At 40.1% G+C, this 12,043-nt stretch overlaps 1 protein-coding gene across 7 annotated transcripts in view; it reads left to right on the plus strand.

Moving 5' to 3' along the window:
- Window positions 1-12,043, plus strand: part of LOC121292611 (girdin-like) — a 334,505-nt gene that overhangs the window by 171,003 nt on the left and 151,459 nt on the right. For all 7 annotated transcript variants that reach the window (XM_041214804.1, XM_041214830.1, XM_041214822.1 and 4 more), the window contains exon 15: window positions 1,161-2,231. In XM_041214804.1, coding sequence (XP_041070738.1) covers window positions 1,161-2,231 — 1,071 coding nt within the window. The remainder of the gene's footprint in view (window positions 1-1,160; window positions 2,232-12,043) is intronic.

Here is a 12,043-nt window from a genome sequence, read left to right on the forward strand (position 1 = left end):
ACCTAAACCTGGAAGGGAATGAATTTAGTATTTCTAAAATTATTTGCATTTACTGTAAACATAGAAAATAATAGACTTTAAAAATGAATGTTAGCTGTTTCATCCATATGAACCACATCAACTTTTCCTGCTTTAAGATGCATAGTGTAGATCTTCTAACATTGTGCTTTAATTACTTTTTGTTTAATTAATGTGTTACAAGAGAAGAGCTGACAGTTCTCTAATAAAGGTCTAGGCTAAAATATTGAGTGAAATGTATACAAATTATATTTAGCCTCATGATTTTTCATCCATATGAATCTTAAATCATGTAGTAATGACTTTAAGATTTTTGCATAGCAGCGAGCCTGATCCATCATCATTCAGTGAGATCAAGGCCAATCTGCAAACTAACTCCATACACACCTGTGCATCATACCTCTTAGTAGCTCAGTTTACAAGTCTCTCTATCTCATTTCAAATTTACAGCTAATCTAGGATCAATTGGCATTTGTGGAAGAGAGTTCCAAATTTCTAACGTGTGTAGAGGTTTCCTAATTTTGCATCTGAAAAATCTAGTTCTAATTTTTACACTATGCCCCCTAGTTCTAGACTCCCCAACTAATGGAACTATTTTCTCTTTATGTCCCTTATCTGTTTTTTTTAACATCTTGAAAACTTTGATCAAATCACCCTTTTACATCCATCGTATTTCATCATCATCTATGTCAGATGCTGTTAATCTTTACGACAGGAAAAGCTGAGTGCTTAAATATGAAAAGCAAACATACTATAAATGCATGGAAATTCAGTCATTTCCCACATAGAATAAATAGTTGCATTGTATGGGAAAGTACATTCTTTGGCAAAAGAAGAGTGAATTTGCCGCAACTTCAGAAAAGCAGCTCAGTCTATACTAATGTACGTTTTCCTGTATCCCATGTAAGCCATTCTTTTGGCCTAAGAACAAGTCTGCCAAATTGGGGAAAATCTGTTGCTAATAATACGACAGTAATGAGAGCGCTACCTATTTGCAAGGTTTCTTTGTAGCTATTGCAGGTAGAGTTTCTTCAAGAATAAAGTATATTGAATGGTTTTGCATAAAGTGGAAGATTTGTAACAAATAACTAGTAATGTATACATTTGAAATTAATTTACTTTACTACACTTGTATATCCTAGATCAAAGTGTTGGAGCAGGAAAATGAACACTTGAATCAAACCATTGCATCCCTGAGGCAACGTGCACAAATCAGTGCAGAAGCTAAAATGAAAGACATTGAAAAAGAAAACAAAATCCTCCATGAATCTATTAAGGAGACTAGTGGTAAACTGAACAAATTAGAGTTTGAAAAGAAACAAATCCGAAAGGAGTTGGAACAGTATAAAGAAAAAGGAGAAAGGGCAAAGGAGCTTGAGACTGTTTTGAGTCGTTTGGAAAGAGAAAACGAACAGTTGCAGAAGAAGATAACTGGTCTAATAATTGCATGTGAAAAAGTAGAGATCTTGGAACAGGAGAATTCTGATCTAGAAGTGGAAAATAGAAAGCTGAAAAAGACTTTGGATAGCTTGAAAAACCTTACAGTGCAATTAGATATATTAGAGAAAGAAAACAACCAACTTGATGATGAAAATTTGCAGTTACGGAGGACAGTGGAGTGTTTGAAGTCCAATGGTGTCAAGGTGGCACAATTAGAGCTAGAGAACAAAGAACTGGAAAATGAGAAAGAACAGTTAAACAGGAGCCTGGACCTCTTGAAGGCTTGCAACAAGAAAACTGAACGATTAGAGGTAAGCTATCAAGGATTAGATTTAGAAAATCATAGGCTCCAAAAGGCTCTAGAAAATAGTAACAAAAAGATTAACCAGTTGGAAAATGAACTACAAGACTTAGAAACTGAAAATCAGAGCTTGCAAAGAAACCTGGAAGAGCTAAAAATCTCCAGCAAACGGTTGCAACAACTAGAGAAAGAAAACAAACTGCTCGAGGAGGATACTGTACAACTGGAGAAAGACAAGAAACATCTTGAGAAGGAAAATAGGAGATTGCGCCAACAGACTGAGATCAAGGACTCAACGCTAGATGACAACAACATGACAATTTCTAATCTCGAAAAAGAAAATAAATTGCTTGTCAAAGAAATCAGCAAATTCAAAGACCTTTATGGACGACTGAAAGATTTAGAAAAAGACAATAAAGAGCTGGTTAAACAGGCAACTATTGATAAAAAGACTCTAGTGACATTGCGAGAGGTAAGATGCTTATTTTTGTAGTGGGGTTATGAAGAAAATTACCAGAATGTCACAGACAGAAAACTGCCCTTTTAAGGCTGAAAGGAGAGGGGAGGGGATGGAAAGTTGTTTGGTGACAGAGCCACATAAGGAAGCATTAGGACAGATTGAGGGAAGCAGCAATTTCCCCAACTCTTCCCTTCATCAACTTCGCTATCTCCATTTAGATAACATGATTCTTTTTATTCTTCCTCCCAAAATGGACAATTTCATATTTTTGCACATTATACTCCATTTGCCAAATCTTTGCTCACTCACTTAACCTCTGTATATTTTTGTAGCCTGTTTATGTCCTGTTCACAACTGTGTTTCCTAGCTATCTTTGTGTCATCAGCAAATTTGGCAACCACTTCAATCCCTTTATCCAAGTCATTCATATAAATTGTAAACAGTTGAGGTCCCAGTGCTGATCCCTGTGGCATATACCACTCATTACATCTTGGAAACCCGAAAAAGACATATTTATGCCTACTCTGTGCTTCCTGTTAGCCAGCCAATCTGCTACCCGCACCATTATATTACCGCTTGTTACTTCCTCAAATAACTCCAATAAGTCAGTTAAACACAATTTTCCTTTCATGAAACCACGTCGACTCTGATGAGCTTGAGCTTACCCAAATGCAATGCTCTAACTTCTTTAATAATAGCTTCTAACATTTTCCTAACAGTAAATGTTAAGCTAACGGGCCTGTAGTTTCCCCCTTTTCTGTCTCCCTCCCTTTTTGAATAATGGAGTTACATTTGCTATCTTCCCATCTCATGGGACCTTCCATGAATCTAGAGAATTTTGGAAAATTAAAACCAATTCATCAACTATCTCACTAGAGACTTCTTTTAAGAGCCTAAGATGAAGTCCATCAGGACCCGGGTTCTTGTCAGCCCGCAGCTCCAACAATTTACTCAGTACTACTTCTCTGGTGACTATATTTCCTGACTTCCTCACTTCTATGTCCTGGTTTATAGCTGCTTCTGGGATGTTACTTGTATCCTCTATAGTGAAAACTGATGCAAAATAGCTGTTCAATTCATCTGCCATCTCCTTGTTTCCTATTATCAATTCCCTAGACTCACTTTAACTCTTTTTAAAATATTTATAAAAACTCTTACTATCTGTTTTTATATTTCTGGCCAGCTTTCTCTTGTGCTTTAATTTTTCCCTCCTTATTAGTCTTGTAGTCATTATTTTGCAGTTGCTTATATTCTGTCCAATCTTCTGACCTGCCACCTATTTTTGCACAATTATATGCTTTTTCTTTAAGTTTGAGACTATCTTTAACCTTTCTAGTTAACCACGGATGGTGTGTCCATCCCTTGGACATTTTTTTACTTGTTGGAATGTATCTATTCTGTACATTCTGAAATATCCCCTTAAATATTAGCCGCTGCATACCTATTGACCAACCCCTTAACATAATTTGCCAATTCACTTTAGCCAGCTCAGCTTTCATGCGCTCATAATTGCCTTTATTTAAGTTTTAAAATTTAGTCTCAGACCCACTCCTCTCTCCCTCAAACAATGTAAAATTCAATCATATTATGGTTGCTGCTACCTTGGGGTGCCTTCACTATGAGATCATTAACTACTCCCATTTTGTCGCACAATACCAGGTCTAATATAGCCTGTTCTCTGGTTGGCTCCAGAGCATGCTGTTCTAAGAAACTATCCCGAAAACATTCAATGTAATCCTCATCTAGGCTATCTTTGTCCAGCCTACATGTAAATTAAAATCTCCCATGATTATTGCTGTGCCTTTCTGACAAGCTCCAATTATTTCTTCCTTTATGCTCAACTCTACCATGTGGTTATTTTTAGGGGGCCTGTGACGATTCCCACAAGTGACTTCTTGCTTTTACATTTCTCATCTATACCACATCTGGTTTCCTGAACTTAGGTCATCCCTCTCTATTACGCTAATACCATCGTTAACTAACAGGGCCATCCCTCCACCCTTTCCTCTCTTCCTGTCCTTCCTAAATATCCTGTTCCCTTCAATATTCAGGTCCCAGTCCATATCCTCTTGCAGCCATGTCTCCGTAATGGCTATCAAATTGTAATTATTTATTTCTATGTGTGCTCTTATTTCATCTGTTTAGTTTTGAATGCTAAGTGTGTATTCTACATGTACACTAGTTTTTAGTGACTGCTCAATATAGACCTCCTCCACAGTCGCAAGCTATTCATCATACTTTGATCTAACTTCTTTAGGTTCAAAGTGGTTGATCTTATAATTCTCCACATCGAACACCATCTGTCACAATTTTACTCACCCACTTAATCTTTCAATGTCCCTTTGCAATTTTCTGCTCCCATCTATGCTATTTAGTGTGCCACCTAACTTGGTGTCATCAATAAACTTGGATTTATGGCTCTATGTTCTTTCATCTAGTTCACTGATAAATATAGTAAAAAGCTGAGGCAGTAGTACAGATTCCTGAGAGACACCACTAAACCACTTCCAGGCAATTGTAGTATATACCCATTATTTCACTTTCTGTTTCCTTACTTCTAACCAATTTTCTCCCCATGTCAGTAGGTTGTCTTTAATTCCATGCACCCTCATTTTGGTAATAGTCTCTTATGTGAAACCTTGTCGAATGCTTTCAAGAAGTCTATATAAATAAGATCAATGGATATCCCCCTATCTACCACATTAGTGACCCCCTCAAAGTTCACCCAGGGTTAGTTCGATGTGACTTACTCTTTACAAATCCATGTTGACTGTCTGATCAGTTCATATTTGCCCAATCACTCTGTTTCTAATTAGGTAGCCTTGTAACTTCCTGTTATGACATGGCAGATGATGTGTGCCAGGTGGACCTGTTATGACACGGCAGATGATGTGTGCCAGGTGGATCAAATCCCACAAGGGAAACTTGACCACGCGGTCAGAGCAATTTTGCAATTTATATTTTACTTCGAGATGCGTGCCCTGAATTCAGTAGTAATAAGTCTACCAAGACTCTAGAGATTTTTTACAATACTAAATTAAATGTTTATTAACAAAAGATTTCAAGCACATACATAGGTCTACAAATTACTACTATAATAACTCCTAAATCCCTAATTAATCTGGCTTCCAGTTATACCCCTGTTAAGGCAACGGTAAAAAAATAGATTTAAACAGGTCCAGGAAAGTCAACACAATACTCTGGACAGTAGAATTCAAAGTGGCTTTTCCTAGCTTTGGTTTCTGTAGATAACAGCTTAGTGCACAGCTGCTGGAGGCTTTTCACACTTCTGGTAGATCTCACAATGCCTTCCAACACATAGCCTCATTCCCCTTTATACATGTTTCTCACTTTTAATGCAAATTCCCCTATTTCTTTGGAAATGTACTTTTCTCATAATATAAACCATTGCATGGTGCTAATATTATCAGTAACCTTTGGGAAAAATAAGCACACTGCTTGGCCTAGCTTCTCTGACTGGTTGTAACATCCATCTGTTTGAAATTCAAACTACTATCCTACCATCTCTTTGAAATTCAAGCTGCCCTGATTTATCTAAAAATGCAAATTCTCTTCACCTCATATTCTAAAACTTCAGCCAGGTTTACGCATTTAGCATTTTAAACCTAACTCCTTTTGAGATTTACTCTAATGCTTTCCTGACTGCCTGCACAAACTTGGGTTCATTCAAAACCCTGCTGTCCATATCCGTTCATCCACCACTACTGCGATAATTGACATACATTAGCACTCAATCATAAGAATCATAGGAATAGTGGTAAACCATCTAGTCCTTCCAGCCTGTTCTGTCATTCAATGAAATCATGTCTGATCTGTGATCTAATCCCTTTTCCCCATATCCTTTAATACATTAGGTTAACACAAGTCTACCAGTCTTAGTTTTAAAATTAACAATTGATCTAGCATCAGTTGTTGTTTCTGGAAGAGCGTCCCAAACTTCTGCTACCCTTTACCCGTAAAAGTATTTGCTTGTTTTTCACTACTGAAAAGTCTGACTCTAAATTTTAGTCTATGCCTCCGAGGCATGCTCCCCAAACAGCTGAAATAGATTACCCTATCAGTTCCCTTAATACCTTGAAAACTTGGATCAAATCATCGCTTAACTTTCTAAATTCCAGAGAATACAATCCTAGTGTTTTTGCTCCTTGCAAATTAACCCTTTGGATCCAGGCATCAATTTGGTAAACCTGCACTGCAATCCTTCCAAAGCTAGTATTTCCTTCCTAAGCTGCAGTGTCCAGAACTACTCACAGCATACCAGGTGTGGTTGAACCAAGGTTTTGTACAACTAGAATAACTTTTACCGCCTTGTATTCTAGTCCTCTATAAAGGTTAGCATTTCAATCACTTTTTTGATTATTTTCTGTACCTGTTCATGAAATTTTAATGATCCATGTATCACCCAACCCAGGTCTCTTTGAACATCCACTGTTTCTATCTTTTCACTATTTATAAAGTACTCAGTTCTATCCTCTTAGGTCTAAAGTGACTCCACTTCTGCCCAAATATAAATGCATTTGACAGTTTTCCTTAATCTGTTAATACATCTTTGTAATTTTAAACTTCCATTTATGCTGCTTACAATTCTGCCTTTCTTTGTATCATTGGCAAACTTGGATATGTGGCTTTCTATCTCATCATCTAAGTTGCTAATTAATACATTGCATAGTTGAGGCCCCAACAAAAAGCTTCGTGTGTTACCACGAGTGACACCCTGGCAATTATAGCTCTTACCCCATTATCCTTATTCTCTGTTTTGTGCCACTCAAACAATTTCCTAAGTAGATCAATCATTTGCCTTTAATCCTGAGCTTCAACTTCAGCTCATTCTCTTATAAGGGACTTCATTTGATGCATTCTGAGAGTCCATAGAGTTAACATCCTTGGACATTCACCTAATCACTAGTTTAGTCACCTCTTCAAAAAATTCATTCTATCAGGTTCCATGCTGGTTCACTCTGAGCAGCTGGAAATTTCAGTGTTCAGTCACTTTATCCTTAATTATAGCCAATGGTAATTTCTTTTTTATCCATTCATGGGATGTGTCACTGACGAGACCAGGTTTTATTATCCATTCCTAATTGTCCTTAAAAAGATAGTGGTGAACTGCCCTTTTGAACCCCTGCAGTCTGTGTTGTGTATGTACAGTTTTAAAGTTCTAGAATTTTGACCCTGCAAGAAATGACAATACATTTCCAAGTCAGTGTGGTATGTGAACTTGAATGGTGGTATTTCCATGCACCTGCTGTCCTTATTCTTTTAGGAGGTGCAGGTCACAGGTTTGGAAGGTACTGTCAAGGAAGCCGTGGTCCACCAGTAAGTGGCAGGAGGGATTATTTAGGGTGGTCAGTGGGATGCCAATCAAGTGGCTTGCTTTCTCCTGGATAGCTTATAGCTTCTTCAGTGTTTTTGGAGCTGCACTCAACCAGGCATAATGGAAATTGAGTTGTGCCTTATAGATGGTGGAAAGGCTTTGGGAATGGAGAGGAGAGTTGTTCCCTGTAGAATACTCAGCCTTTCACCTGCTTTTGTACCCACAGTATCTATGTTGCTGTTCAGTTTTGTTTCTGGTCGATGTTGATGGGCAGGGATTCAGTGGTAGTAATCACAGAATCTTTACAGTGCAGAGGAGGCCATTCGGCTCATCGAGTCTGCACTGGCTCACTGAAAGAGTGTTCTACCTAATTTCACTCCCCTGCTTTATCCCTGTAACCTTGCAAATTCATTATTTTCAGATAGCAATCCAATTCCATTTTGAATACCTCGATTGAACCTGCCTCCACCACCCTTTCAGAATGTTCATTCCAGACTCTAACCACCACTTGGGTGAAAAATTTTTTCCTCACATCACTTCTTCTCCATCTGTCCATTATTGTGAATCTGCGCCCTCTAGTTCTTTATGTTCTCTTGAGTGGGAACAATTCCTCAACACTTACCCTGTCAACCCACCGGGATCTTAAAGACCTCTATCAAGTCTCCTCTCAGTCTTCTTTTCTCCAAGGAAAACAGACCCTATCTCTCCAATCTATCCTCATAGTTACAGTTGCTTATCCCTGGAATCATTCATGTGAATCGCCTCTGTACTCTCTCCAATGCCTTCACATCCTCCCTCAAGTATGGCGCACAGAACTGGATGCAATACTCCAGGTAAGGACAAGTTTAACATGATCTCCTTACTCTTGTACTCAGTGCCCTATTAATAAAACTAGGATACCTTATGCTTTATTATCTGCTCTCTCAACATGCCCTTCTGACTTCAACGACTTAGGTACATATACATCAAGGTCCCTTTGTTCCTGCACCTCCTTTAAAGTTCCTCCTTTTATCTTGTACTGTCTCTCCATATTCTTCCTGCTAGAATAGATCACCTCACACTTCTCTGTATTGAACGTCATCTGCCAGTTGACAATACTTCCAATCTTCGTATCATCTGCAAAATTTAGAAATCATGCCTTGCACACCACAATCTAGGTCATTAATATTTATCAAGAAGCGCAAGGGTCCCAACACTGACCCCTGGGGAACACCATGACAGAGCTTCCTCCAATCTGAAAAACAACCATTTATCACTACCCTGTTTCTTGCCACTCAGCCAATTTCTTAGCCAAGTGGTTATCTAAGTGCCTACTTTCCATTTTATCCCATGAGCTAGAATTTTGCGCATAAGCCTTTGTGTGACAATGTATCAAATGCGTTTTGAAAATCCATTTACACCACATCAGCATTGCCCTTATCAACAAAAAAACTGCGGATGCTGGAAATCCAAAACAAAAACAAAAACAGAATTACCTGGAAAAACTCAGCAGGTCTGGCAGCATCGGCGGAGAAGAAAAGAGTTGACGTTTCGAGTCCTCATGACCCTTTGACAGAACTTGAGTTTGAGGCCAAGAAAGAGTTGAAATATAAGCTGGTTTAAGGTGTGTGTGTGGGGGGCGGAGAGAGAGAGAGAGAAGTGGAGGGGGTTGGTGTGGTTGTAGGGACAAACAAGCAGTAATAGAAGCAGATCATCAAAAGATGTCAACGACAATAGAACAAAATAACACATAGGTGTTAAAGTTGGTGATATTATCTAAACGAATGTGCTAATTAAGAATGGATGGTAGGGCACTCAAGGTATAGCTCTAGTGGGGGTGGGGAGAGCATAAAAGATGTAAAAAAATTTTTTTAAAAAAATAATGGAAATAGGTGGGAAAAGGAAAATCTATATAATTTATTGGGAAAAAAAAAGAAAAGGAAGGGAGAAACAGAAAGGGGGTGGGGATGGGGGAGGGAGCTCACGACCTAAAGTTGTTGAATTCAAAATTCAGTCCGGATGGCTGTAAAGTGCCTAGTCGGAAGATGAGGTGTTGTTCCTCCAGTTTGCGTTGGGCCTCACTGGAACAATGCAGCAAGCCAAGGACAGACGTGTGGGCAAGAGAGCAGGGTGGAGTGTTAAAATGGCAAGCGACAGGGAGGTTTGGGTCATTCTTGCGGACAGACCGCAGGTATTCTGCAAAGCGGTCGCCCAGTTTACGTTTGGTCTCTCCAATATAGAGGAGACCACATTGGGATCAACGAATGCAGTAGACTAAGTTGGGGGAAATGCAAGTGAAATGCTGCTTCACTTGAAAGGAGTGTTTGGGTCCTTGGACGGTGAGGAGAGAGGAAGTGAAGGGGCAGGTGTTGCATCTTTTGCGTGGGCATGGGGTGGTGCCATAGGAGGGGGTTGAGGAGTAGGGGGTGATGGAGGAGTGGACCAGGGTGTCCCGAAGGGAGCGATCCCTACGGAATGCCGATAGGGGGGGGTGAAGGGAAGATGTGTTTGGTGGTGGCATCATGCTGGAGTTGGCGGAAATGGTGGAGGATGATCCTTTGAATGAGGAGGCTGGTGGGGTGATAAGTGAGGACAAGGGGGACCCTATCATGTTTCTGGGAGGGAGGGGAAGGCATGAGGGCGGATCCGCCCTCCCAGAAACATGATAGGGTCCCCCTTGTCCTCACTTATCACCCCACCAGCCTCCGCATTCAAAGGATCATCCTCCGCCATTTCCGCCAACTCCAGCATGATGCCACCACCAAACACATCTTCTCTTCACCCCCCCTATCAGCATTCCGTAGGGATCGCTCCCTCTGGGACACCCTGGTCCACTCCTCCATCACCCCCTACTCCTCAACCCCCTCCTATGGCACCACCCCATGCCCACACAAAAGATGCAACACCTACCCCTTCACTTCCTCTCTCCTCACCGTCCAAGGACCCAAACACTCCTTTCAAGTGAAGCAGCATTTCACTTGCATTTCCCCCAACTTAGTCTACTGCATTCGTTTCTCCCAATGTGGTCTCCTCTACATTGGAGAGACCAAACGTAAACTGGGCGACCGCTTTGCAGAACCCCTGCGGTCTGTCCGCAAGAATGACCCAAACCTCCCTGTCGCTTGCCATTTTAACACTCCACCCTGCTCTCTTGCCCACATGTCTGTCCTTGGCTTGCTGCATTGTTCCAGTGAAGCCCAACGCAAACTGGAGGAACAACACCTCATCTTCCGACTAGGCACTTTACAGCCATCCGGACTGAATTTTGAATTCAACAACTTTAGGTCGTGAGCTCCCTCCCCCTTCCTTTTCTTTTTTTTCCAATAAATTATATAGATTTTCCTTTTCCCACCTATTTCCATTATTTTTTAAAAAAAAAAAATTTTCCATCTTTTATGCTCTCCCCACCCCCACTAGAGCTATACCTTGAGTGCCCTACCATCCATTCTTAATTAGCACATTCGTTTAGATAATATCACCAACTTTAACTTTAACACCTATGTGTTCTTTTGTTCTATTGTCGTTGACATCTTTTGATGATCTGCTTCTATTACTGCTTGTTTGTCCCTACAACCACACCAACCCCCTCCACTTCTCTCTCTCTCTCTCTCCGCCCCCCACACACACACCTTAAACCAGCTTATATTTCAACTCTTTCTTGGACTCGAACTCAAGTTCTGTCGAAGGGTCATGAGGACTCGAAACGTCAACTCTTTTCTTCTCCGCCGATGCTGCCAGACCTGCTGAGTTTTTCCAGGTAATTCTGTTTTTGTTTTTGCTTTGCCCTTATCAACCTTCTCTGTTACTTCCTCAACATAGTCCAGCAAATTGGTTAAAATAATTTTCCCTTGAGGAAAACCAGCATAGATTCATTAATTATCCCACAGCTATCTTAAGTGGCTATTGATTTTGCCCCAAACTATAGTTTTCTGAAATTTCCCTACCACTGAAGTCAAACTGGTCTATAGTTGCTGGCATTATCCTTGCACCCCTTTTTGAACAAGGGTGTAACATTCACAATTCTCCAGTCCGCTGGCACCACTCCTGTGTCTAAAGAAGACTAAAAGATTATCACCAGTACCTCTGAAATTTCCACTCTCATCTCCCTCAATATCCTCAGATGCATTTCATCCAGTCCTAAGACCTTATCAATTTTAAGCAAAGGTAGTCTTTCTAATACTTCCTGCTCCTCAATTGTAATTTCCTCCAGTGTACCAGTTACCTCCTCTCTCACCTTGGCCTGGAAAGCATCCTCTTTCTTTGTAAAAACTGATGCAAAGTACTCGTTTAATACCCCTGCTGCTTCTCCTGCCCCCACGTGCAAGTCTCCTCTTTTACCCCAAATTGGCTCTACCTTTTCTTTATCACCCTTTTATTATTTATATGCTTATAGAAGACCCTGGGATTCCCTTTTATGTTAGCTGCTAGTTTCTTTTCATGCTCCCTTCTTGCTTTTCTGATTAGTTTTTTCACTTCCCTTCTGGTCCTTGTATTTTTTTTATTTCCATTG

The sequence above is a fragment of the Carcharodon carcharias genome, chromosome 2, assembly GCF_017639515.1.
Source record: "Carcharodon carcharias isolate sCarCar2 chromosome 2, sCarCar2.pri, whole genome shotgun sequence".
Lineage (NCBI taxonomy): Eukaryota > Metazoa > Chordata > Chondrichthyes > Lamniformes > Lamnidae > Carcharodon > Carcharodon carcharias.